Source organism: Colletotrichum gloeosporioides, assembly GCF_011800055.1.
Source record: "Colletotrichum gloeosporioides strain Lc1 chromosome Unknown consensus_117, whole genome shotgun sequence".
Classification (NCBI taxonomy): Eukaryota; Fungi; Ascomycota; class Sordariomycetes; order Glomerellales; family Glomerellaceae; genus Colletotrichum; species Colletotrichum gloeosporioides.
The window spans coordinates 1,242,553-1,268,875 of record NW_025544762.1 but is presented as its reverse complement, the minus strand read 5'-3'; the positions used below and the strand labels follow the sequence as shown (position 1 = coordinate 1,268,875).

Genomic DNA, 26,323 nt, shown 5'->3' with positions numbered 1-26,323 from the left:
GGAGTAGGCGCGACCCGTAATCAAAGCCTGGCGTTTGCTGTCGTCAAGTGCAAGCCACAATATTATCGAGTCGGCGGCAAAAGCAGTCTTGTGGAGGCGACGGCAGGTGGGATGAATCTGGAAAGGTAGATTGAGTCTGTGGTCAAGAACAGAAAGCGCATAGCAGTTCGCAGGGAGAGAGACGGAGAAGGTCCCAGGGCGGTCAAGGCTGGTTGTTCGTCGTTGGTTGGCTGCCAAGATGGCAAGAATATTTCACGGGCGCTTGAGCGAGCGCGGAATAGCAACCGTCATGCAATTTGGATTGCAGGCACTGCGCACTGGTGCGAAACAAGACGAGACAATGTCCGGATGAAGACAAGTTCCGAAGGCGTCAGTCAGACCAGAAGGGAGAGCGAAGGGGAAAAAAAACGATGCAGATATCGTGGTGTTTCTTCCCGTCCCGCTGAAGAGGAAAAGGATCCCTGGAAGCGACGTGGGCGAGGGCTGTGGAACGAAGTGTCTTTGATGGCCCGCAATGCGACAAACGAGGTTGGTCCGTTGGAGTTGGACACCTCAAGTTTTCGAAATATTCTTCCCCCGGGCTCCTCCAAGGGCAGTAAAAAAAAAGCACTTGGTTGGCACCTGCACCCAAGCAAACGGAACAAAAATCACGACCGTGCAGGGAAGAGAGGCCTTCGATCCGTGCTATCCCCTTTCGGGCTAGACTGACTTGAGACGGTCTCGCGTCACACCCAGCCTGACGCCTGTCCCCCCATCATCCCCCCCATTGTTTACCAGGCGTACCCCAAGCAACGGTGCTCCTGAATCCCTGCTCAGATGGTCTAAAGTCAACAATATCCATCCTTACGTCGCTCTTCCTCCTCCACCTCCCAGCCTCCTCAAGCTTGCCTTGATTTCGTCTTTTCACCAAAGACTATAGGTCCCCCGAGGTTGCGACCCGGCGACTTCTTTCGTCTTGTTTTCTTTGAGAGTTTGTCGCCTTTGTTGCACTTCGCCGCTTTGTTACTGTCTTAATGTTTACTCCATGAGCCGGATTACCTACGAGCGACGTTTTTGCGACGAACGACACGAAATCGACACGACACCCCGAGCCCTGAGGGCTTCTCTCTTCTTGCCAATTGCTACCCCCGAGCGCTGCAATCATGGCGCAACCACGCAATAACCCGTTCGCGAGGACATCGCCGGGTCCAAGCAACGGCCGGCCGAAATCCGCAGTCTTCTCCTCACCATCCCCGCTATCTGCCGTATCGACTCCCACGTCGCACGTCAGGAACCTCTCTCAAGCCTCAGCAGCTCCCGCGGCGCCTGCGACCGCACCTGCACCTACACCTACACCCGCGCCTGCGCCTGTGTTCCTTCCAGGCGCGGGTCACATCCGGCACAACCGTTCCGACTCAAGGAACAGCGGCTCTGGAACCTTTGCGCCCTCCTTCATCAAGACGGAGGAGATGCGCAGGGGCTCTGACACAGTCAGGGGCATAGAGGGCGAAAACGACTTCTCTGGAAAGCGATACGTGTGGCTTAAAGACCCCCAGGTCGCCTTTGTCAGAGGCTGGGTTGTCGAAGACTTGGCAGACAACAGGATACTCGTCCAGTGCGATGATGGCACAGTAAGTAGGCCGCAATCATGTGCTTGAGTGGCAACTCACACCCGGTTCGCAGCAACGAGAAGTCGACGCCGAAAGCGTTGACAAGGTCAATCCCGCCAAGTTCGACAAGGCAAACGATATGGCCGAGTTGACACATCTGAACGAGGCATCCGTCGTCCACAACCTGCACATGAGATACCAGGCCGACCTGATCTACACCTACTCCGGCCTCTTTCTGGTCACAGTCAACCCCTACTGCCCGCTGCCCATATACACGAACGAGTACATCAACATGTACAAGGGGAGGAGCAGGGAAGATACCAAGCCTCACATCTACGCCATGGCTGACCAGGCTTTCCGCAATCTGGTAGACGAAGGTGAAAACCAAAGCATTCTCGTCACCGGTGAGTCCGGTGCGGGTAAAACAGAGAACACGAAGAAGGTCATCCAGTACCTTGCAGCAGTAGCGCATTCCGAATCGCCGGTCAAGAACAAGTCACAACAGTCAAATCTTTCTCAACAAATCCTGCGTGCCAACCCGATCCTCGAAGCCTTCGGAAACGCCCAAACAGTGCGAAACAACAACTCCTCGCGATTTGGAAAGTTCATTCGTATCGAGTTCAACAAGGCCGGTGCCATCTCGGGCGCATTCATTGACTGGTACCTCCTGGAGAAGTCTCGTGTTGTGAGAATCAACAGCCATGAGAGAAACTACCACGTCTTCTACCAGCTGCTCAAGGGAGCTGACAGAAAGATGAAGTCTGAGTTCCTGCTTGACGGTCTTGACGTCGAAGACTTCGCATACACCCGTGCCGGCCATGACACAATCGTTGGAGTCTCTGATCGCGACGAATGGGACTCTTTGATGGAGGCCTTCCATATCATGGGCTTCTCAGACAAGGACCAGAGCTCCATTCTCCGTACCATCGCAGCCGTGCTCCATCTCGGAAACGTAACCGTTGTGAAGGAGAGCCGTGCCGCGGACCAGGCCAGATTAGCGCCCGATGCCAAGGAACAGGCCGCCAAGGTTTGCAAGCTTCTCGGAGTTCCTCTTGAGCCGTTCCTGCAAGGCCTTCTTCATCCCAGAGTCAAAGCTGGCCGTGAATGGGTTGAGAAGGTCCAGACCCCAGAACAAGTCCGTCTCGGATTGGATGCTCTGTCCAAGGGTATCTATGAAAGAGGTTTTGGCGATCTTGTCACCCGCATCAATCGCCAGCTGGATAGAACGGGGATGGGCCTGGACGATTCCCGCTTTATCGGCGTGCTGGATATCGCCGGTTTCGAGATCTTTGAACAGAACAGCTTCGAGCAGCTTTGCATCAACTATACCAACGAGAAGCTTCAACAATTCTTCAACCATCACATGTTCGTGCTTGAGCAGGAAGAATACGCTAGAGAACAGATTGAGTGGCAGTTCATCGACTTTGGACGCGATCTGCAACCGACGATCGATCTGATCGAGCTCTCCAACCCCATTGGTATCTTTTCTTGCCTGGACGAAGACTGTGTCATGCCCAAAGCTACGGACAAGTCTTTCACTGAGAAGCTCAACTCATTGTGGGACAAGAAGTCAAACAAGTACCGGCACTCGAGACTCGGTCAGGGGTTTATCCTGACGCATTACGCCGCCGAAGTCGAGTATTCCACCGATGGGTGGCTGGAGAAGAACAAAGACCCGCTGAACGATAACATCACTCGCCTCCTTGCTTCTTCCACCGACAAGCACATCGCTGACCTGTTTGCTGACTGTGCCGACATGGATGATGACCTCGGGGCTAGCCGCAACAGGGTCAAGAAGGGCCTATTCCGCACCGTCGCCCAGCGTCACAAAGAGCAGCTTCACAGTCTCATGGCCCAACTGCACTCTACCCACCCTCACTTCGTCCGTTGTATCCTGCCCAACCACAAGAAGAAGCCCAAGCAGTTCAATAAGTTGCTTGTTCTCGACCAGCTGCGATGCAATGGTGTTCTCGAGGGTATCCGTATTGCTCGAACTGGATTCCCCAACAGATTGCCCTTTGCCGAGTTCCGTCAGCGTTACGAGGTTCTCTGCAGAGACATGCCCAAGGGCTATCAGGAAGGCCAGGCTGTAGCGGCCATGATGCTTGACAAGCTTGGCCTTGACAAGGGACTGTACCGGGTGGGTCTTACGAAGGTCTTCTTCAGAGCAGGTGTCTTGGCCGAGTTGGAAGAGCAACGCGACGCTCTAATCACCGAGATCATGGCACGATTCCAGTCAGTTGCTCGCGGCTACATCCAGCGTCGCAGTGCGTACAAGAGGCTGTTCCGCACGGAAGCCACTCGGATTATCCAGAAAAACTTCAACGTCTATCTCGATCTCATGGAGAACCCTTGGTGGCAGCTCATGACGAAGATGAAGCCTCTGCTCGGTGCTACAAGAAGCGCAACTGAAGTGAAAAAGAGGGACGCAATGATCCGCCAGCTGCAAGACAAGATGCACCAAGAAGCCAACGACCGCCAGAAGCTCGAAGAGGAGAGGCGGAACGTTCACAACGAGATGATCCGTATCCAACAGACGCTGGAGAGCGAACGTGCTCTTGCGCTGGACAAGGAGGAAATCTTCAAGCGTTTGCAACTCCGGGAAACCGAGCTGGAAGAGAAGCTCTCTGGCGCTATTGATGACCAAGAGAGGCTAGAAGACCAGCTTGATGACTTACTGGAAGCCAAGAAGCGAGCCGAGCAGGATGTCGAGAAGTACCGTGCCCAGCTGGAACAAGCCGCTCTTCTCATTGCGAGACTCGAACAGGAGAAGTCAGACCTTTCTGCACAGACGGAGGAGCTGGAGCGCTCCATCGAGGAGATCTCCAAGAAGCAATCTGAGCGCAGCGAGCAGGAGAAACGTTTGGAGGGTGAGATCAAAATGCTTCAAAGCCAGCTCAGCCTCAAGGATCGCAAAGCCCGAGACTTGGAGGATAAGCTTCTGAAAATAGATCAGGATCTCGAAGTCAAGTTGCGAACAGCGCAGAAAGAACTGCAAACATCAAAGTCAAGAGAGTCGCAGCTTGCCCTCGAAAATCGCCAAGTCCAGCAGCAGTTGTCCGAGCTCTCCAAGACCTCAACAGATTACGAAGATCTTATCACCAAGAAGGAGAGTGAGCTTGCCCTTCTTCGAGGAGACAACAAGAAGTACGAGATGGAGCGACGCACATTCGAGGACCAGAAGAAGACACTTGCTGCGGAAAAGGAGACTGCCTCTTCTAAGTTGCGTGATGTTCAGGCCGAGCTTACTGCCATCAAGTCACAGCAATCTCAGCTCGAGAGAGAGGCTGAGGATGCCAAAAAGCTTCTTGAAGCTCGACTTTCGGAAGACGCGCAAGCTGATGAGAACCGTCAGGTCCTGGAGGCGCAGATCAAGGATCTCAAGGATGAACTCTTCAACGTCCAGAAGGAACTCAGCAGAGAGCGTCAATCCCGCGACGATGTCTTGCTACTTAGCGAGCATAAGTACAACGCTCTCCAAGAGGAGTATGACGACTTGAAGGAGTCCAAGATCATTATCGAAAAGGAGCTCTACGTGCAACAGGACCATTTGCGCCGGACCAAGGAGGCCCGCGAAACAGCCGAGAAGGAACGTGACGAGGCGCGTCAGGAAATCAGACGCCTCCGTATCGCCAAGACTCAGGCCGAGGAAGCTCGCGTACAAGCGGAGGTAGAAGGGGAAAGAGCTGCTGCTCGTGCTGCCCGTGAAAGGGAAGAGAGCCTACGCAAAGATTTGGATGCTGCTCACGAACGCCTGAAGTGGTTTGATGACGAGTGTGCCAACTTGAACCACCAAATCGAGGACTTGAACAAGTTGATACTCGAATCTGGAGAGTTCGGTCTGAAAAACGATCAAGAAAAGGACCGACTCGAGCGCGAATTGGTCACCGTCAAGGGCCGTCTCAAGGCATCCGAGAACGACAATCGTGCCCTTCTCAACAAATTACAACAAAAGGGACTCGAGATTGCACGCTCAAGCTCGAGGGCCAGCGAGGCTTCGAGAGGCCAAGTTCTGGGTCTTCAGAAGGAGAAAAATCGCCTGGAGGAGCAGAACGCTGTATTGAACAAACAGTTTGGCGACGCACAACTCACCGTCGCTGGTCTCGAGAAGAAGGTTGAGAAGTTGCAACTTGACGTGGAAGACCTGAACCATGAGGTGGCCCGGGAAGCTAAGACCTCGAGGAACGCCGAGAAGACGACGTCGACACTCACGGTACAACTCGCTGAAGCGAACCGGACCGTTGAATCGGAACGCCACCAGCGCACCCAAGCGCAAGCCAACGTCCGCACTCTGCAAGCAACCATGGAGGCTAGGGAGCAGGAGCTGCAGGAGTTGAGGGCTCAAATGCTCAGCGTGCTCAAGACGGTCGATCCCGAGGTTGTGATCCCGCCTCAAGCGGACGGCGCAAACGAGGGAATGCTGACCAAAAACTTCGATCTGGTTAGAAAGGTTGAGGATCTTCAGCAGAACCTCAGAGTGCAGACTGCTGCCCGCACGAATGCCGAGGCACAGCTGGCTGAGCTGCGGTCGAACAGAGGATTTGACTCTCCTATGAGACCGAAACTCGAGGAGATTAGTCCTAACGAGGCCCCTTTCAATGGCTCGCCTACCTTCAGACGGTCAAAGATGCAGAACCGCCAACTCTCCAACACTTCCACTCCCACTCGACGATTCGAGCCAGAGCCCTTTGACTCGGCTCGTTCAAACAAGACCGTCGACATTGTCAGCTTCAACGATCGTATGGACCTCAAGACTGAGATCGAGGAGCTACGAAACCAGCTCGAAATCGCCAAGTTACAGAACGATGAACTCCAGAAGAAGGCCAACAACACGTCTTCGCCGCCAGAGGATTTCGACCAGAACAACTCGTTGCTTCGCATGCAGAAGCTCGAGAAGGTTAATAGTCGCCTGCACGACATGCTGGATGACTCTGCTAAGAAGGTGTCGGCTTTGGAGCGGAGTGTCAGAACCGGCGAGCTCTCTCTGCGCGACATCCAGACCCGATCCCACGAGGAGATTCTTGACGCACTCAACAGCCAAGAGGAGGCGCGTAGATCTCTCCTGCATAGCCATAGGGATGCTATCTCTGAACTTTCGGACGTGAAGAACCACTTTGAGAAGATGCGCCACGATCGTGCTGCCATTGAAGTTGAGCTTCGCGACACCAGGTCCGAGCTTGAGGAGATGTCGATGGCTCGAGAACAGGAGGCGGACAGCCGCAGCCAGCTTCTGCAGGAGTTCTCCGATCTGCAGATTCGTCTCGACACCGAGACTTCTAAGCTCGCTGATGTTACGTCCAGCTTGCATCTGTACAAGAGCCGAGCCGACGAGTACTTCAGTAAACTCGAGGCAGCGGAGATTGCGGTACTCAAGGCTAGCCGGGCGGAGCAGTTTGCAAGGACTCAGGCTAAGGAAGCAGAGGAGACGTACGCTGAGATCATGTCTGAGAGAGAAAAGATGGACGCTGCTCTTGAGGACCTCCAGCGCCAGAATCAACGGCTCGAGGAGAAGCTCGAGGATATGTCAACCGATCTGGAAACCACTACTCAAGCAAAGAAGCGTCTCCAGCACGAGCTTGAGGACTACAGGAACCAGAGAGCAATCGACATCGAGGACAAGGAATTGAGTATGGAGCAGACCCGCAAAAAGTACCAGGCCGAGTTCGCCACCTTGACCAAGGAATTGGATCTGGCCCGGGAAGAGAAGCTCTTTAAGCAGGCTGAAATTGCTCGCCTGCGCGAAGAACTCGACGAGCTCCGCTCTAAGTGGGACGACGAAGTTCTGAACAGCTCGACCTGGTCCAAGGAGAAGGCACGCCTTGAGTCAACTCTAGCTGACGTCGTGTCCTCGCGCGACGAGGCCGTCAATGCCCACAGCGAAGCCCAGGGCAAGATCGTCACACTTCTTTCGCAGGTCCGATCCCTCCGCGCGTCCGTTGACGATATCACCTCTGAGCGCGACACCCTCGTGCGCGAGAAGCGGAACATTGAGGCTCGCCTCGAAGAAGCTAAGGCTGGCCTTGAGGATCTCACCAACGGCGACAGCCCGTCTCTGCGTGACGCGGCGAACCTTGATAAGGAGATGTTGGAGCTGAAGTCAAGCTTGGCTCAGCAGGAGGACATCGCGGCGGCTGCGGTAGAGAAGATGAGACGCGCCGAGTCCTTGGCTTCCGAGATGCAGAAGGAGGCAATGGTTGAGCGCGAGAACAGCTCTCAGCTTCAGAAGGATAAGGCTTCCCTCGAGAAGTCATTGAACGAGATCCAAATCAGGCTTGTTGATCTCGAAACCAAGGGCTATTCCAGCGCAAGTCACGATATCAAGTTCCTCCACAAGCGAATTCAAGAGGTAAGCATATTTATCAAAGACACAAACAGCCACTTCAAATTGCTAACAATCCACAGCTCGAGTCCCAGCTTGAGGACCAAGAGAATGAACGAACCAAGTCTCAGCGATCGGTCCGCAACGTCGACCGAATCGTCAAGGACCTCCAGGGCCAGATCGATCGCAAGGACAAGCAGAACACGCAACTGCAGGACGACGTGTCCCGCATGCGCGACAAGGTCGAGAAGCTTCTGCAGACAATCGAGGATCTCCAGTCCTCCGAGTCTGAAATCCAGCTGTCGACCCGCCGTGCGGAGAGGGAGCTTCGCGAGGAGAAGGAGAAGTCTCTCCGTCTCGAGCGCGAGATTGAGAACATCAAGGCTCTGAGAATGGAGAAAGGCGCCGCTTCTCAGATGGGAAGCGTTCGCGGGGCGTGGCGTACGGGGTTTAGTATTGATGACGAGACCGCCTCCATGATCTCAGTGCCCAAGCGCAAGAGCAGCCTTAGCCGGGCTCCTAGTATGACGAAGGGCTTCTTGTAAATGGGCAAGGAGAGGTGTGTACGTTTATGTGTGGAAAATGCATGCTAGACGCATAATGTGTAAATGGGACCGGCGTGGGGTCGTTTTGGCGTTGAGCCATAGCCCACGAGGACACTCGGGGAAATGGGCTGAGTTGGGGCGTGCATGGTGTTATTGCTGTATACGTATTGAAGGGAGTCTAGCATCGGGTTTGCATTGGTTTGTGTTGCCAAATTACATATTTCACAGTCATGGACGAACAGATAGGATAACGGAGCACTCCCCGTGTTCCATCCATTCCATTTCATACTCCTCACCGCCGTGTTCGAAGTGACGACTGCATATGTGATGGTAGGACTTGGGTGACCTCGGACGGTTACGCGGCTGCATGTAGCCGGTGAGGGGAGGTCGAGGGCAAACAAACAAAAGGGTCAGCGTTTTCCTCTTGTGGTCCCCCCTTTTCTCCTAGGACGAGGTTTGTATTTAGATCTGCCCCTTTTCCTCCCGGTTTTACCGTCAGTTTCCTCTCTTTTGGAGCAGTGATGGGCTCAGCGAGTAGTCGAGAGATCCGCCAAATCGTAGACGAAGCCGTCGTCGCTCTCCGGTCTGAACAAGCGCGCAGCAGCATGATGGGGCCCGTGATGGATGAGGACGGGGTTGTGTATGAAGAGGGCGGAGGGGGAGGGTATTGCTTCGATTTGGACTCGTCCTCGGAATCGGACTCAGAGTCTGAGTCTGACTCGGACGAGGGGGATTGCTCTGAGTGCGGGGACTGTTGTTCGGATTGGGAGAGCGAGTGTTGCTACGAGACGATGGAGTGCTGTGCTGGCTTGGGTGGCGGTGGTGGGTGTAGCGTCGGGAGGGGGTGTGGGTTTGGAGAATGTAGTGGGAGGAAGAATCCAAAGAGGAAGAAGGGGAGGGAGAAGAAGAAGGATAAGAAGGGGTTTTGGGGAAAGTGTTATCCTGTTATGAAAAGGGGTGGTGGTGAGTGGGGTGGGGATGTTATCGGGCTTTCGAGGTGTCCTGGTGAGGTATGTTTTTGCTGCCCCGTGTATCCCTCGATTGACACAATGAGCATATTGACAGAGGGTGACGATGCAGCAGGATCCGAAGAGATGGGGTCTCAAAGTCGACGACACCCACCACGCATCCGATAGGAGGAAACATGTTTGCACAGGACCAAGATCATTCGCAGCCGCTACGCGATCGAAGAGCAGAGACACGCGGCACCGGCGAAGCAAATCTCGAGACCGGAGCCGGCGGCAGGAAGGAAGAGATGAATGCGATGCGCACCATTCCAGGAGGGGCCGTCAACGGACGCTCATCTTCAGGGAGTCTGAGGATTATCCTAGGCGTGAGCAGCAGGTGCCGGCTTATCGCCATGTAACGCCGACGCGGTATGGGCCCAGCAGGAGCGGCGGCGGTAGACATAGAGAAGGCAGGCAGACGAGGGACGGTGACCATAGGAGGGGGCCCATGATGTGTGGTGCGTTGGGGGATGATGATGAGAGGAGGTATTACGAGAGGAGACCGCAGTGTTCGCGGGCGGGGAGCTATGAACGGCGGTCGGATCAGGATGAACTAGTCGGGGAGATTGACGATCAGACTGAGGATTCGTATGCGATTGGGGAACGTCAGAAGATGGTTGTTTCACGGAGGGACGACCATGGGTACAGGAGGGGTGTTCGGTTCAAGTAAGGACATGCGGCACCATCATTTTGACAATAAAAGTGTATGGTACTCGGTTACATCTTAAAGATATCTCATTCAAATAGCCTTCCCATATCGCATGGTCTCATTACATCTTTCATCCATCTCTTCATCACGGACGGAAAAAAATGACAATCATCGTCGCTCAAAGACCTTCTCATCGTCGGGCATGCGGTAGATGCACAGTTCCCTGCAGAAAAGACCCCACTCGCCGCTCGTGGCCTCCCTGACGGAATCCTGCATGTCACGTCCGTACCTCTCGCGGTACGCCCGCTTGACAGCCTCCATGTGGTGGCGGTCCCAGTGGAAGCGGACCAGCCGGGAGATGAGCAGCTCGCGGCGCAGGTCGTCTTTGCGGCTTGCGGTCAGGGCGTGGTGGACCAGCAGGGCGTCTCGCACGGGTTTGTTGATGACGCCGTTGAGAATGTGAGCCAGCAGTTCGCCCTGTAACATTCGTCAGAAATCACATCATTACCGTAGGTGTCAGGAGATACTTACGACCAGGTTGCCACTCTTCTTGAGCGCGTCGCGCGCAAAGTTGGACTGGTACGTCCTTTCGTACAACTTGAGCACCTCGCGCAGATGCGAGTCGCTGCGTTGTACGACGATGCTGATCATGAGCGTCTCACCGCCCTTTTCCGACTTGACTGCCTTGCGCAGGTCCGCCACGTCGTCCTCGACCTGGTGGTAGTCGACGGCGAGGCGGCGGCCGTAGGGGTCGTACTCCTCCATGCGCCGCTCCTCGAGCACCATCAGCACGGCCTTTTTGAACTTGTCCTCCTTGAGCTCCGTCTTCATGCACTTGGTCAGGCTGTTGTCGTACTTTTTGTCGTTGAAGCCGTCCTTGATGAGGCGGATCTCGTGGTTCGTGCGGCCCATGAGCGCCTCGATGAGCAGCTCGCGCCGCGTCTTGTCGCCCTGGTACCAGAAGTTGGCCCAGTACGCCTCGCTCTCCCACTGGCCGAGGGCGGTGGCGTAGCAGGCCTTCATGAGGTTGGGGTCTGCGTCCTTGAGGCGGGAGCGGATGTGCTTGGCCACGTTGACGCCCTTGCGCTCCGGGCCCGTCTTGACGAGGGCCTTGTACTCCTTGCGCAGGTTCATCACCTGGTCGTGGGTGAGTCCGGGCAGGATCTCGATCAGGGGCTCGGGGTCGGGGTTTTTGCGGTCGCTGCGCAGGGCCTTTGCGATTCTGGAGGCGTCATCCTCAATGTCGTGGAACCGCGCCCTCCGACGCCGTCTTCCCTCGTCGTCAGAGCCGAGTGGAGAGATGGGCTCCATGTCATGTGGGTGGGAGGAGGCGAGGAGCATGGGCGACGGCATGGGAGACATGTCTTGATATGTGCCGTGGTACGACTCGAGTAGCGGGGAGCCCGGGGCGTTGGCCAAGGAGAGGTTCATGTTCAGGGAGTGGTGGCCGGTGTTGACAGACAGGTTGGACATGCGGTGGGTGGGCGGCTGAGGCGACTTGTCACGCCTGCGGCTGCCTGGCTCAACGGTCAAGACGTTTGACGAGATCTTGGGGTCAGCTCCGTAGTACGCAGCAGCACCAGCCGAGATTTGAGGGCCTGGGCTCGGGGCGCGGCCAGAGTGGCGCGGTGGCTCAAGAGCTAAGCTGGGCTTCTGCGCATACTGGTCATATCCGTAGGTGAGGTTTTCCTCCAGGGCCTTCTTCTTTTCCTCCTTCTTCCTCTCCTTCTCAGTCTTGCCGTCCGCGTTGGCATATTGGTAGGGCTGAGGCTGGGCGTAAGCGTAGCCGCCGGGGGACACAGGGCGAGGAGGCTTGGCCGGGGGGTAAAGTTCCCTGTTGTCTGGACGAGGCGGTTGCGGAGGCGGGTACTCGTCGCTGCCGTACTTGCTGTTGCTGCGGCTGCGGTTGCGGGTGTGGCTGCTGTACTTGGCGGGCAGGTAGTTCAGCTTGTCATCCTCGCGCGGCGACACTGCGCGGATCTGCGGCTCGTCGAATCTGTCGCGAGAGCTGCGGTAGGAGCTTTCTCTCGGAGACGCGGGAGGGCGGTAGGATGAGGTGCGGTCGCCGTCGTAGTCGTAGAGCGAGCGGGTGCCGGGGAACAAGGCCTCGCTTGTCCCGTCTTCGGGGTAGGGGATGGCACCCGACATGGTCCCGGAGGGAAGCACGGGAACCCCGGGCTCGGCGGTGATGAAGTTGGCGCCTCCTCTTTCAAGGGCGTACTTGGAGAGGTCATCTTCGGGGTAAGCGTAGGTAGGCTCCCGCGGGGGCTCGACCATGGCGGGAGGGGCAGGACTGCGGCTGCGCTCGCGACGGCCTGGGGACCGTGAACGGGTGCGGCGGCTGCTGTCGTCGACCCTTAGAGACATGGTGATTGCTTGGAGATTGTGGCACTCGAACTGGGTTTGTCGCTGTAGAGATGAGGTGAAAGCTGACGGGTGCCTGGTGCAGAGACCAGACGAGGTGGGGTTCAGAGCTCGAGTTGAAACGAAACGTGGTGGAATGAGGGGCTGCTGCTGCTGTCAAAAGGTGGGACAGGGCGTAGGGCGACCCGAGTTGGAGGAGGAGCTCTTATCAGATAAAATGAAACTAATAAGTAACGAGTGTCGCGAGCTCTGTTGGTCAATTGAGAAGCACACGGCTGGCCTGATATACCTTTTTTCTCGCCCGAGTTCTTCCTGCGAGAGGGGTATCTGAAGAGGTGGGATGAGAAAAAAAGGAGACGAACGAGCTGGTGGTGGGTTTGAGGAGGGGAATAAGAAAAAGTCGAAGGCGGGCAATTGTACTTTTTAGAAGCTGGGCTACCAACAAGCAAAGACAACGGCGCCAGCGAAGCGAGCTGGGCTGAAGATGAAACTCAGCCAGTCGCATGGCTTCATCGCCTCTTTTTCTGACCAAGAGAAGAGGGGAAACGGTTACCGTACCATGCAGCAGCGTGCTCATGAGGCTCGAGGCCCTAGCTGCATTGGGCCCCTTGCCGGTCGTGAGATCAGTTCAAGGTACCCGTAAACCATGGACGAGTAAGACGGCGAAGGGGCTGCATGGTGACAGCCTGGTGCGGTGAGTGCAGGTGTGAGTCTGTTGGATCTGCTGATCGATAACCTCCGTCTTTGCACAGTAGCCCGTCAGGCGCTAATCAGGCGTGTGGTTGCGAGGGGAACCAATGGCCGCGATGGCCTCAAGTCTTGGGGGCCTCAACAGTCCTGTCTACACTGCCCCTACTGCCCCTACTGTCGGCGCCGTCGCCCCAGTCGGTCCCCTTCAGGACCGGGGGCGGGTTGGAGACATGGGTGGGTTGAGCGAGAGGCTGTGGACGCCGGTATGTCCGGTGTGCAGTACTAAGAAGACGGGAAGCTACCTTACCAACCTAAGGGCCAAAAGACCCCAGATTCAAGCGACCCGAACCCGTTCCCGCGGGCGGCGAGAGGAGAGCTTAACGAGCTTTCAGTGCACCAGAGCCCTGGAGAGTCAATGTTTGGTGATGACATGCTGCAGCGGAGCGGGGCCGTCGTCTCCGTCGCGCGCAGCTTCCCGTCCTATCATGAACCGTCCGCTGCGCAACGGCGACGATGAAAGGACACATCCGGAGGGGGCTGAAGCTGCGGGTGCCAAGAGGTGGCTGCTCACGTTGTCACGTTGCCGGCATGTGGATAGTGAGTAGTGAGAACAGGTCATTGTGGCCGTGCTCTCGTGGTGGTGACATTTCATGCATCACTGCCTGTCTCATGAAGTGGCTTCCATCTCAAGTTCCATTCCGTCTCGTTGTCTGAGGTGGGTGAAGAACATTCAGCCGGATGCCTTAGGTCAGCCCGGTTATGTAAGACACTTCACGGCGGACCGGAGCTGCTCGGGCATCTCGCAGCTGCCATCGGCACGTTGCTGCGGTGCTTCACGCTCGGGATATCGGGATAAGCCGGAGGGCACGGGCCATCTGGGGCCCCACGCTGTTAGAGCTCCCCCCAACGGAGCCAATTCGGAGACAGGTGGTCGACTTTCTGTTGCTGAGGGAAAAAACAGAGTTCTTTTTTCCTTCCTTTTTTGTTCCTCTAGATTTCTAGAAACTCAGCATTTTCAGCGCAATCGTTCTCGTCTGTCCCTCGAGGTCGTAATTCTGCAATTGACTCGGTCTAGATCCCCTAGGTCTCGAGTTTCACCGCCGTTTTTTTGTTTGTACAAAGGAAAACCTACACGCAGCCACCAACACCCCAAAAGGCAGATCCGTCATGCTTCGCTCGGCACCAGCTCGACGCGCCGCTTCCGGCCTGGCGAGCTCACGGCTTACCGTTAGGCCGAGGACATGCGCAAAGAGCCTCTCCACATGCTCGACCCGAACCGCCTCCCCCGCAGCTATTTACCCCGCGACGGCCTCTCGATCAACACAATTCACCAGCCCTTTCTCTCTCCAGAGAAGTCTGCACACCACCGTCACCAGAATGGCCGGCACCCGTACCGAGAGCGACGCCTTTGGCGAGATCCAGGTCCCTTCGGACAAGTACTGGGGCGCCCAGACTGAGCGTTCTCTCGAGAACTTCAAGATCAACCAGCCCCAGGACCGTATGCCCCCTCCCATCGTCAAGGCCTTCGGTATCCTCAAGGGCGCCGCTGCCACCGTCAACATGCGCTTCGGCCTCGACGAGAAGATCGGCCAGGCCATCCAGCAGGCCGCAAAGGAGGTCGCCGACGGCAAGCTCCTCGACCACTTCCCCCTCGTCGTCTGGCAGACCGGCTCCGGCACCCAGTCCAACATGAACGCCAACGAGGTCATCTCCAACCGCGCCATTGAGATCCTCGGCGGCACCATGGGCTCCAAGAAGCCCGTCCACCCCAACGACCACGTCAACCGCTCCGCCTCCTCCAACGACACCTTCCCCACCGTCATGCACATCGCCGCCGTCCTCGAGATCGAGCAGGAGCTCATCCCCTCCCTCAAGAGCCTGCGCGACGCCCTCCAGAAGAAGGTCGACGACTTTGACGCCAAGAACATCATCAAGATCGGTCGCACCCACTTGCAGGACGCCACCCCCCTGACCCTCGGCCAGGAGTTCTCCGGCTACGTCGCCCAGCTCGACGCCGGCATCAAGCGCGTCGAGTCCTCCCTGCCCGACCTGCGCCTGCTTGCCCAGGGCGGCACCGCCGTCGGCACCGGCATCAACACCTTCGAGGGCTTCGCTGAGGCCATCGCCGAGGAGGTCTCCAAGATGACCGGCACCGAGTTCAAGACCGCCCCCAACAAGTTCGAGGCCCTCGCCGCCCACGACGCCATCGTCCAGGCCCACGGCTCCCTCAACACCCTCGCCGGCTCCCTGTCCAAGATCGCCCAGGACATCCGCTACCTCGGCAGCGGCCCCCGTTGCGGTCTCGGCGAGCTCGTCCTTCCCGAGAACGAGCCCGGTTCTTCCATCATGCCCGGCAAGGTCAACCCCACCCAGTGCGAGGCCCTCACCATGGTCTGCGCCCAGGTCATGGGTAACCACGTCGCCACCACCATCGGTGGCATGAACGGCCAGTTCGAGCTCAACGTCTACAAGCCTTTGGTCATCCGCAACCTGCTCCACAGCGTCCGCATCCTCTCCGACGGCATGCGCTCCTTCGAGAAGAACCTCGTCGTCGGCCTCCAGGCCAACGAGGAGAAGATTGCCAGCATCATGAAGGAATCGTGAGTTTTAAAACATACAAGGAGTAAAGGTGTGAGGTTTGCTAACAACACCATAGTCTCATGCTCGTCACCACCCTCAACCCCAAGATCGGCTACGACATGGCCTCCAAGGTCGCCAAGAACGCCCACAAGAAGGGCCTCACCCTCAAGCAGAGCGCCCTCGAGCTCCAGGCCCTCACCGAGGAGGACTTTGACAAGCTCGTCCGCCCCGAGCTCATGATCGGCCCCAAGCCCTACAAGGCCTAAAAGCCCGTGAAATGAAACCCCAACCCCCCCAAACCTGTGTTTAAATGTGGCAAAATGCCACCGATCCCGTGTAAACTACGTAACGATATCCTGTTACCTATGACCAAAAGGAAACAATGCGGTCCCTTGAGCGATCCGTTTTGTTCGAATTGAACCGTAAAAAATACATAGCAAAAAACATATGAAGTCCAACCATATGCAGACCCCGCCCCCGCGTTTTCACATGTGTTCTTACGTATCCGCATGTGAGGCACCCCGCATTGAGGCTTAGGCGCAGCTGCCATCTCATCTCATCTCATCTCACATGCGAGATGTCACTCGAGCTATGAGAAAGGTACATCTCTCGGACGGCTTGTGAGGATGAACTGAGGCTGAAGGTCATGCCGCATGAGACGAACGGGGTCAGCAATGCATCACTGCGAGCACCTTCGCGCCAAGAACTACTCACCCACAATAGACGCAGCTGAAAAAGGATTCCGCGCGAGGATTGCGAGAGATTCGTATGATCGGATGCCACGATGCTGCTGTTAACGATGAGTTCACATGCATTCGACCGTCACGGCTGCGTACTAGATAGCTATAAATTTGGTGTTTGCTGTCTTGACCAAGCTTTTGCCACACAATTGTATTCGCTTGGTGGACTTCGGATTCACTGTCGATCCAGTGTCTTGAAATAGGCAACCCGCTCATAGGCTGCTACAAACAGGTGACAGGAATTCCAAGCATCTGCAAAAGCCACGCAACGAGCCGTGTTCAGCGTCTCCGCCGGTGGCTTATTCAACGCAGATGAATAACCATAGGGACGTTCAACATTCTCCTTCCCGCGCCTTGCCTTGCTCTTGTATTGTCGCAAGTGTTGTCCTATGCGGTTTCGCCTTCTCATCATTGCATGAAGCTCAAGAAGATACTACATGGCTATGGCATGAAAACTTCACACGAACGGCATCTCATTCACGGGGCTTATAATTGGTAAGTCTTCGGCGCTCTTTGATTAAAACCTTTTTAAGGAGCAGCTGAACGCTTCTCACTGTCTTTGGGGCCAAAACTGGCCCATGCCAGTTGAATCTCGAGCTCGGTGAATCTCGCGGCGGGTATAATTGAAGCAAGTCTTGGTGTCCTATGCGGTGAGATTTATGCGAAACAAGAACTTATCTCTACTATTTCAACTAGTGGATATTAACTAGTGGATATTTGTCCTTGAATACATCAACAACTCAAGGGCCGCGCGAAGACGGGCAGAAAGATCCGCCTCGTCTTCATAACTAGCCCTGCTCTCGTCGCTGTTCGAGGGTAACACGCCCAAACACACACGAGGCTTTGTTGTCTCCATGGTAGAAGAAGTAACGAAACCAAAACGTCGTCATTTGGTCGAGAAAATGATTCATCTCTGGCCTTCGTAAAGCTTTTATAGCGATGATCAAGTCCAATTTGAAGATCTCTCGTCCAGACATCATCGCGAATGAGCCCAGGCATCACCACCATGAGCGCTATGCCTCGTCATTCGACCTGATCTTGTCAGTTCAGTTCTCCGTCTATAGAAACCCACATCTTGTCAGAAACTAGGAATGGCTAATAATCCACCGAAACCGCGAAAGATCGCGCCTCTTGCCAACCCTTCTATGGTGCAAGAACAGACACGAGAGGATGTCTGAGTCGTTTGCTTTTTTGCTGATTCCTAGCTTTGTTGCTTGTGCATCGAATAAGGCGAAGTCAGGGGAAGACAACAAAGTCGACTTCGCCGGTACGAACAATATCCAGATCGGATGGCGAACTCCATGTGACAAACGAATCTCGCACCCAATCAGTGGGAAAACTTTGCTCCATGGGAATACAGCGCCCTGGATAGTTCTGCGTGATCCCGCGACGCATTCGTTTCTTGTCCCTCGAGAAGCTTTCGTCGAAGGCGAGCCCTGGGTCTTATATGAGATGGAGGAGCCCAGTATAAGGCGAACGCTCGGATATAAGTTGACTGATGGATGCGCGCTATTACGATTACAAGCAATGATCTATGGATGAGTTGACAAACTTAGTTCGAGAGGTGATGAGCGCTGCTGCTCTCATTTTTTCATGAGAAGTCGGGTAAGCGACGAACTTCGCTGAAGCCATAGTCATTGGGTGACTTATTCGTCCAAATATACCACCAGGAAGAAAACTGGACACATATGAGGCAGCTTTTCATTCACCATTGAACTCTATTATCTCTGAGATGAGTAGTGCGATACTCTAGTGGTGTCTACTCGTATTGGGCTAATCTCACATCTGATGGATGTGATTGGCGTGCTATTTATCCCTGGACGGACGGTGCTGAGGTTTTTAACAAGGACTCTCATCCCTTTATGCAGGCTCTTGCCTTCTGAGAAGGTAGAAGTCTCGTGTCCAGGGAAATTTGGAAATAACATTCGTTAGAGATGTCACCGGGCTTCTAGTGTCTACTTTTACCCCTGAAAGCTAACAAGAACCTCCCTGCCGGTGATCCCGCATGCCCGCGATAGCTTAAAGCGCTTGTCACGGAGAATTCAAAGCAATCCTCACCGTGAACCATGCATTTTTCTTCTATTAGGACATACTAGAAAACACTCAAACTGTGAATTTCTCAATGTCAATAAGCATTTATCAAGAGTCTTGCTATTCGGGCGGATACTTCTAACTTACGGGGCAGAACACCACCCAAATTAGGTCTAACAGTCTAGTTTATCTTAATTATCAACCATCTCCGCCGTCTCCGTCGTCCCTGTTCCTGTACTTCTCTCTGTCCCTATTGTCGTCATCGTCCCTATCGTCGTCTATGCTCACACCCGCCCGGATACCAAAGCTCTTCAGTAAAAACCGCTTAATCTGCTGTTGACTAGAGTAAAACCTTTTTCTCAGTGTGAAGTGATGCTCTCAAGCAGGCTCAGCCAATTTGCCCACAACCCTTCTGGTATGTTGCGCAGTGTCAAGGGCATAGACACCTTGGTACTTGGGGAGCTTGATGTCAACCTTGTTACCATTGGAGAAAGGGTGCAGACCACTCTTATTTTCGTCTTCGGTCATTTTCTTCGCTCATTTGTTTTCTTCTGGTCTTATTGTGCATATTCATCACCAGACTTTCACCATATCTAGCCCTAGAACCATTTTAAATGTCGATCAGGACATTATGACTGCCAACGCCCCCCTTAAAAGTTCTCTTAGGACGATTTCCCATGCCGGCGGCCCAAACTCAAAGGCCCATATGGAACCGGGCCATAGCAATTCCTACAACACTGAACAAGAGCTCACGAGCTCGACAGGTGGCTTGTCCATCGAGGATAAAATCGAAGGCGAGCTTCTTCGCCATGACAGGCAACAGCGGGTGAAGATCTTGGTTGGCCTGTTTCTCAAGACATGCCCAGGCGATTGGGATAGCGGCACCGATGTTGCATTGTGTTCGCAGCTCATGTCAGTGGTGGATGGTAGGCAGCTTGAAATGCGCTTTGATGCCATTGCTGTTGTGTGCTATCGATGGCAGCTTGCCCACCTGGCTGATGTTCTGGTTCGTGTATTTGGTCTCCCCAAGCCCAATGGCGAGTCTTGTCTCATGTGGAGGTACCATGACTGGAGAGCCAGCGCCGGAAAAGTCTTCCAATATTTTGACCAGCGTTACAGCGCTGTATGGGGCCAACTCGTGAACAGCTCTTTTGAGCCACGGCCTCTCAGGGACCAAGGACCTCCATTTTATCGCTTTCAGAGGTACGTGACTGCGGCAGTTGTGGAGGCCGACCTGGGACCGGATGCTACGAGGGCTCTCGTCAACAAACTCATTGAATACATGGTTGTCGCGAAGAAGACATTGCAGGAACAGGTTATTCAGGATAAGGAGATCCGTCACCGAGGCCGGAACTGGATCAAGTCGGTCGGTCGGGCAGTTCGTCGCTCTCTCTCCCCTCGCAAGAGCATCAGTGGCCAATCCTACCGCGACCGTTCCGACACCGCAACCTCTCGGCACTCTCGTGGAGGCTCTTCCAGTTCTGTAATGGACAATAAGCCCATCTTGACCTCTCCACGGGCGTCGGCTGAGTCCCAGAGACCTTCTTTCGACATTGTTCGGAGACTGTCCGAGCGGAAGGGCAAGGGTTCCAAGAAGTGACAGCTTTCTTCGTCGTGCTCGTCACGAAAGAGCTCGGGATGGATAGTTTGGAGGCTTGGATGGAAGACAGGGCTTTGCGTTGAGTGGGTTTGGGATCAACAGATCATCTTTCACACCTTGTTTGGCTTTCGGGGTGGCACGCCAGCAACAAATGGCGAGGTGCCTCTGATGACCAGACGCAAAATGGAGGTTGGTATTCAGAGATCATGGGACGGGCCAAGTGGGAGCAAGATGGTGTTCTTAATCGACTGGAAATTGTATTAGAGCGAAAGATCTCCTTGGGTTCTGGAACCGTACTTGGGCTGGGGCATCAACAGACGAAAAGCGGATTGGCATGGGGTTTTAGATAGGCATACCAGCAAGACAACTTCACATTCTCTTGTCTCATCCAGCCTCTTACTCCTCCAACGGGACCCTGAACTTTCACTTTCCTCTCTGATTGAAATATTCATATCATCTTTAACAGCTAAGAGTGGATCTTGGCTGAAGCTGGAAACCACCACTCTAGATCCTAACCACCTCGACTATGAACTTCGAACAGAGCAACCCGCATCATCCGAACACCCGCCCTGTGAGAATTCCAACCTTCTTGCCGTCAACCGTTTTCCCGGTAGACGGCACCGTCGAAGACACAAACATAAAGTGGAACGAGTCATTTTCAACGTCGGAACCGAGGCCGTCGCACCCGCACCCCCTCGGTCGCCGAACCACCACGGAAGGGGGAAGAGTACGGGGACGGGAGAAGACCAAAAAACAAAAGATGACATCAATGCAAATAGGAGTGATGGGATTGGCTTCCCGATGGAGAATCCTTGCGGTCAATCCTTCCAGAAGGTTTAGACTAAATGGGACTATATATAGGATCCCTTGCCCCTCAGCGGCTAGATCGGAGTCGCAAACCGGCAAAGCGGCAACGCTCCATGTCCAGTTGCGATGACGATGTGCAGAAAATCTCCGTGGATTGAGTTGGTGGTTCTGTAGCTGAAATGCCAATACCGGGGGAAGGGTTCCATCGCATAAGAAGCTGGATTGTCTCTTAAATAGGGGGTGGTCAGAAATGAGGCTATCACGGCTGTCGGCTTGGTATCTACGGGGAGACCGCACGTCGCTTGGTTCAGGGCGGCGTTTTTGCGCTCTCGACGAATCATTCGCGTTTCGGTCCACGATACGCACTGGTTTGCCAGCTCCCACCTTTCCTGTCTCTGTTGTGCGAAGATTCAGAGTGTTGTTGCAGAGATTGAGGTGCAAATAGGGTACGGTCGGCCTGGGTAGGCAGTTGGACATGCACGTAACGCTGATGCAGCCTGCTAAGACTGGGCAAGAGCGCATTCATAGGTTTGAATTTCTGGTGTATGGCCATGTCTGAATAATGCTCCTTGTTATGAGTCGCCGACGCTTTTATTTCATGCTCCGTGAGATGATGGCGAGGTCTTGGCTGGATTGCGACAGATCAACGTGAATCATGATATTCTACTGTAACGCAAATGATGTAAGAAAGAGATTTCATACGTAAGTTAATGCGATCCTTAAAGCAATGGAACGGTCTGTGTGATGAGTATGCAGTGCATGTGTCCGATTCTGTGGCCCCTTACGGCATCGTTGGTGACTATTGGTGACCACGATGTTTGAGCAACGATGAACACGATGATCTTACACCTGATCACATGGACATTAGTACCAGCCTCCAGAAACGGCGTGGGAGATGACCGAACTGCTAAACGTATCTATGAAGAGGCAAGCTAACTCATGGAATTGAGAAGGCCCTGATGGGAACCACTACTCACATGGCATTTCGAGCCCCCCATTCTTGCTGGAATCGATGTTCGATCCGGAGGCGGATATTTGAAGACAAGAAGTGGGCTTCATACACCAATGAACCTGCTGCGCAATATGCTTGAGACGAGGCAATGTGGCTGAACCTGCTTCAAAGGTACTCTCAGTCTCGCTATCGTCGATCTCGCTGCTTGGCATTCAAGGGAAGTCAAAGTTGTGAACTCGAGACCCCTTGGCGAAATCCGCCAAGGTGGGCGGAGTGTTTCTATGTCCAACTGCCGGAATTTGTCTACATCCTCGCTATGTTTGATATTAGTGGCAGTAGTGGCAGGAGACTTGTAGATCTACCCGTCTTCGCCGGTCCGTTCCGTGCAGACTTTCCGCAATGAATAAGATGTCAGAGGCGAGGAAAACTCTATGAATCCCCGAAATCATGTAGGCTTGCTTTGTTTCTCGGAGCATTCAGACCTCGACTGGGACGGGGTTACGCTGATCATGAGAAGGAAGCAGGCGAATAGCCCCCAATGCGTTGGCTACCTTGGATGAAAAGACAGGACGTAATCCGTCCTTTATGAAACCCGTGACGGCCATTGGCCGATTTCTGCTTTAAAAGCATAAAGAGAAGATATCCAAATCTCTTCAACAAGAACATGCGCCGTTCTAGCCTGTTTGCTCATCTCAAACAAAGCATCGTGTATAGATGTTGGTGTTCACAATTCTCGTGACAGCCTTTCACTCGATCAATGCTGCCCGCGGTGACGTCTCCGTGTTATTTGATCCTGCATCGGTGCAAACTAAGAATGAAGATCAAGAACAATGATGAAGTTACCATGGGGGTAGTTCAGAACAGCGCATTCTCTACTGTTATGGACGAACTGAATCCAATCCAACCTGTCTTTCGCCTCAAATCAGCAACCAGAAGACTTGACCGGATTGTGTTGTGAACGGCACAACTGTAGGCCTGCGTCTTATATGTCTGCACTGTAGGACACCGGGGTTACCTTTGCTATGCCGTCACGCATTCACATCTCAGCTGCAGCTGAGTTCCCAGAAGACCCCTGACTGCGACGCAAGTATAAAACAATACAGACAGGGCTGGGGTTTATCTGCAAATCACAATGACTTCTTTCGCGAAGTCCTTCTAATGAAACGAGGCATCAGACCGAGTCTGCACAGATTCACTTCTCGTATCTATCTATGAGAGCCAGGCTTAGCAGCGAAGGCATCCCAACTGCTGTCGCCGCCGTCGCCGCCGTCACTGCCCTCGTCTTCATCTCCGTCTTTTGGGTATCTTACAATTATACTGTATATTCTTGTATATGTATGAGCTATTCTTGTTAGAAGAATGCCTGGTCTGGAGAGTGACAGATAGCTGATGCAATCACTAATGTTCCAAAAGGATTGCAGGTGTCAAGCTCAAGGAGGTGGTTGTGATTGCTGCGGTTGACAGTTCAAATGCGTCGCCAATTACGCATAAATACAAACTCTTCGGAAACACAATTCAACATTTGGGATGACAAAAAGAACATAAGCTTCACGGCACGTTTGGCGTGATCCATGATCTGCGACTCCAAAGTTGCCGATCACCCGGGGTTTAGGGACGTTCGGCACACATGCCCGTCCACCCACATCATCCGGCAGGGCCCGAGAACTGCGTGTATGGGGACGTCCGCGGGAAAAGCGGCTGGCGAAACTGCACTGTGGTGAGGAAGCAGCGTTATCGTCGTGCGATTCGGCTTGTGGTTGAGTTCCTCGTAGGTTGGCGACCTGGGTGGCTTTACCGCCAGATGGGGTGTCGGTCTCGTCGGCATCAAAGTAGAGGAATCTTTGCCCATCCTGTGGCATGTCGTGTCCGTTTCCTACTGATGCGACCAATTGAGAACTCCCTCCGTAGCTGCTTTCTCTTGCAAAAAGCGCGAGTGACTGTGAGGAATCCAGACCCGTGGAGGTGGACGATTGACCACATCGAAACCGTGACGAAAACACGCGACCCTAGTCCGCAAACCACACTCGCCTGCAACTGGCCCGCCAGTTAACTTTCCCGAATGATGTCAAATGCAATTTTTCCATATCGAAGGCGTGGTCGATACCATCTCGCGCTGTGTAGCTCTGTCGAGTACGGCAGCATAGTCGTGGATTTGCTGGCGTCCTGTGGCGATGGCATCGGCATTCTCCAGATCGCCGTCGTAGTCCTTCATCAATTCATCGCCGCTTCGTTTTCGTCGCCTCAAACTTGGACCAACCAACTCCTCGTCCACCCCCACGTCGCACCCAGCTCATCAGTTCACAGCACTCCCAGAAAACCCCAAGGCTAACGATGATAAGTTTCGTTTGTATTCCCTAAAACCAGCGCCGCGCTCAGTAGTAAAATAAAATGGTATCGCAAATGTCTAGAATCACATTAATAGGTCGTGGTAGCCTGAAACCGGCCCCTTTTTCCTGTTCCTTTCTTTTCCCTTGGTGGTACAATCATGATTGCCTCTCGACGTCCTCCTCGTCGCGGTACGGGGGCACGTCTGAGCGGAATGACGGGGCCTTGCAGGGCTTCTCGTCTCCCTCCAGGCGGATTTCTCCTTGAGGGAGAGTGTAGTGGCTGCGGACCCTGTTCATTATTAGTCTCGTGTTTTGAATGGGCTTGCAAACAGGAAAGAACTCACCCTTGGAACGTTGTGCCGACCGTCTCCAGCACCAAGAGAACCAGAACCAGAGCGATGACGGCGCCCAAGACGATCAGATCAGGGTGCTGCTCAAAGATGGCGATAGTCGGCTTCGGGACCTGCACGTGCTTCCAGCAGGGCACCCTCGAGGGCATCAGCTCCGCCAGTCCGTCCTTGAGCGTCATCGGCTTGATGGTCTCGGGGGACCCCGTGCCGTCCACGTCGACGACCCTGTCCTTCGCTGCTGCTGCTTGCGGGTGCTTCGACAGGGCCTGGAGGTAGTCGGTCTTAAGCGGCCTCGGCGCCGCGAGGACGAGTGATGGCGGGATGACTCTTGAGGGGGAGACGGGGCGGTTGTCGAAGACGACTTCGACCTTGCTGTCGTCCCACTGCTGCTGCAGCTCCTGGGGAATGGCGACGGGGCGCATGCGGTGCATGGAGACGCGGGTGATGTGTGTCCAGCGGCGGGCCTCGCCCTTGATCTGGGAGACCATGTCGGAGATGGTCATGGGGACGGGCATCGCTGTGGCCATCTCAGCGAGGCCCAGGGCGTAGAGGAGTGTTGAAGGCTTCATGGTGGTTGTGTGTGTTGGTGAGGTGGTGGGTGATTCGTATTAGACGGTGTCGTCGATGTTCTCTACTGATATGCTTCGAGTAGGTGATTGAAGCTGAGAGTTGCTGTATAAGCTAATGTGTATCGCTGTGTTTGTCGTGAAGATCTCGTGAGTTGATCGTGTGACCGTAGTGTGAGTTGTCTTCAGCCTCTGTAATAAATCCTATTTCACCGATACTCCGAAGCCAAGGCGCATAGACGGCAAGTTTATATTGAACAATATGCGGGTGGCAAGTAGCACCTCTCTCAAGGTTGTTGTTGTATGTGGTCGAGAAGTAAATGTGGTGGTGGTGGGTGTTGATGCGGGGGATGAACAGCCGTGGGTGGGATGTCAGGTCTGGGCACCCGATTTATTAGAGGAAAAAAGAGAGGACCGGGGTCGTAGCGGCCGAGAGTCAGGTTCCAGGCACAAGGGCGAACCCGAGCGCAGCGTAGAGCCAAAAAAGAGGTTCCGGCTCAAAGCAGAGCAGAAGACAGAGAGGTCCGTGATGGAGGGCGGGAAACCTCGAAGGCGAGTGAAACAAAACAAGTAACGGCTCTGAGGTGTGGCTCGCCGATGCAAGATGCGCGAGGAATGAAGAAGATGGGACGGGGCGACTAGTAAGGACGGCCGGATGCGGGAGGGTGGTGGTGGGCAAGATGTGAGTGTGAGTGAGAGGAAGGGTGTTCGTGGAGTTCTTTTTTGACGTGCCAAGGCGAGAGGCGGAGGCTTGATGGTAATATAGACAAAAGAGACCGGCCGAGAGGACAGGAAGTGCGAGAACAGATTAGTCTGGAATGGGATCTATCCGTAATCAGCTGTAGGAACGATGGGCACTGGGGGCGGCAGGTGTTTATTATGTCAAGACTCAGATCGAGAAAGAGAGCGAGAGACTTGGTGAAAGAGAGGGCGGCACTGGCAAACTATGTAATAACGTAAAGGTACCTTTTTTACGCATTGGGATTGATTTGACATGGCCTGGCTTGCCCGAAGACGGTCGGTCTGCTGCTACCTAGCTCGAGGTATTCTCCGTTCACTTTTCTCTGCTCGACTCCGTCTTGGATGCTGCTCTCACAGACAAGTCCAGCCCAGGTCCTTCCTCTCTCTCTCCTCTCCTCCCCCCAAAAGCGGGCGTCCAGGGGCCCTTGGGAGAGAGGGACGGAGGAGGAGGAGGGACGGCGGCAGG

At 54.4% G+C, this 26,323-nt stretch overlaps 5 protein-coding genes across 5 annotated transcripts; 3 read left to right on the top strand and 2 right to left on the bottom strand.

Annotated features, from left to right (window-relative positions):
• Positions 1 to 1,142: 1,142 nt before the first annotated feature.
• Positions 1,143 to 8,453, top strand: GCG54_00009286 (Myosin type-2 heavy chain 1; the record flags this gene model as incomplete). The annotated part of the gene is made up of 4 exons (XM_045409234.1): positions 1,143 to 1,258; positions 1,400 to 1,610; positions 1,663 to 7,935; positions 7,992 to 8,453. The coding sequence occupies 4 exons, from the start codon at positions 1,143 to 1,145 to the stop codon at positions 8,451 to 8,453; spliced, it is 7,062 nt and encodes a 2,353-aa protein (XP_045256479.1).
• A 1,824-nt stretch (positions 8,454 to 10,277) lies between these two features.
• Positions 10,278 to 12,476, bottom strand: GCG54_00009285 (uncharacterized protein; the record flags this gene model as incomplete). Its single annotated transcript, XM_045409233.1, has 2 exons — positions 10,278 to 10,586; positions 10,641 to 12,476. The coding sequence occupies 2 exons, from the start codon at positions 12,474 to 12,476 to the stop codon at positions 10,278 to 10,280; spliced, it is 2,145 nt and encodes a 714-aa protein (XP_045256478.1).
• Positions 12,477 to 14,330: 1,854 nt separating this feature from the next.
• GCG54_00009284 (Fumarate hydratase) lies at positions 14,331 to 16,009 on the top strand (the record flags this gene model as incomplete). The annotated part of the gene is made up of 2 exons (XM_045409232.1): positions 14,331 to 15,763; positions 15,820 to 16,009. The coding sequence occupies 2 exons, from the start codon at positions 14,331 to 14,333 to the stop codon at positions 16,007 to 16,009; spliced, it is 1,623 nt and encodes a 540-aa protein (XP_045256477.1).
• Positions 16,010 to 19,145: 3,136 nt separating this feature from the next.
• On the top strand, positions 19,146 to 20,114 carry GCG54_00009283 (uncharacterized protein; the record flags this gene model as incomplete). Its single annotated transcript, XM_045409231.1, has 1 exon — positions 19,146 to 20,114. One exon carries the CDS (start codon positions 19,146 to 19,148, stop codon positions 20,112 to 20,114), a length of 969 nt encoding a protein of 322 aa, XP_045256476.1.
• Positions 20,115 to 24,356: 4,242 nt separating this feature from the next.
• On the bottom strand, positions 24,357 to 25,119 carry GCG54_00009282 (uncharacterized protein; the record flags this gene model as incomplete). The annotated part of the gene is made up of 2 exons (XM_045409230.1): positions 24,357 to 24,489; positions 24,545 to 25,119. 2 exons carry the CDS (start codon positions 25,117 to 25,119, stop codon positions 24,357 to 24,359), a joined length of 708 nt encoding a protein of 235 aa, XP_045256475.1.
• Between the last annotated feature and the right edge of the window lie 1,204 nt (positions 25,120 to 26,323).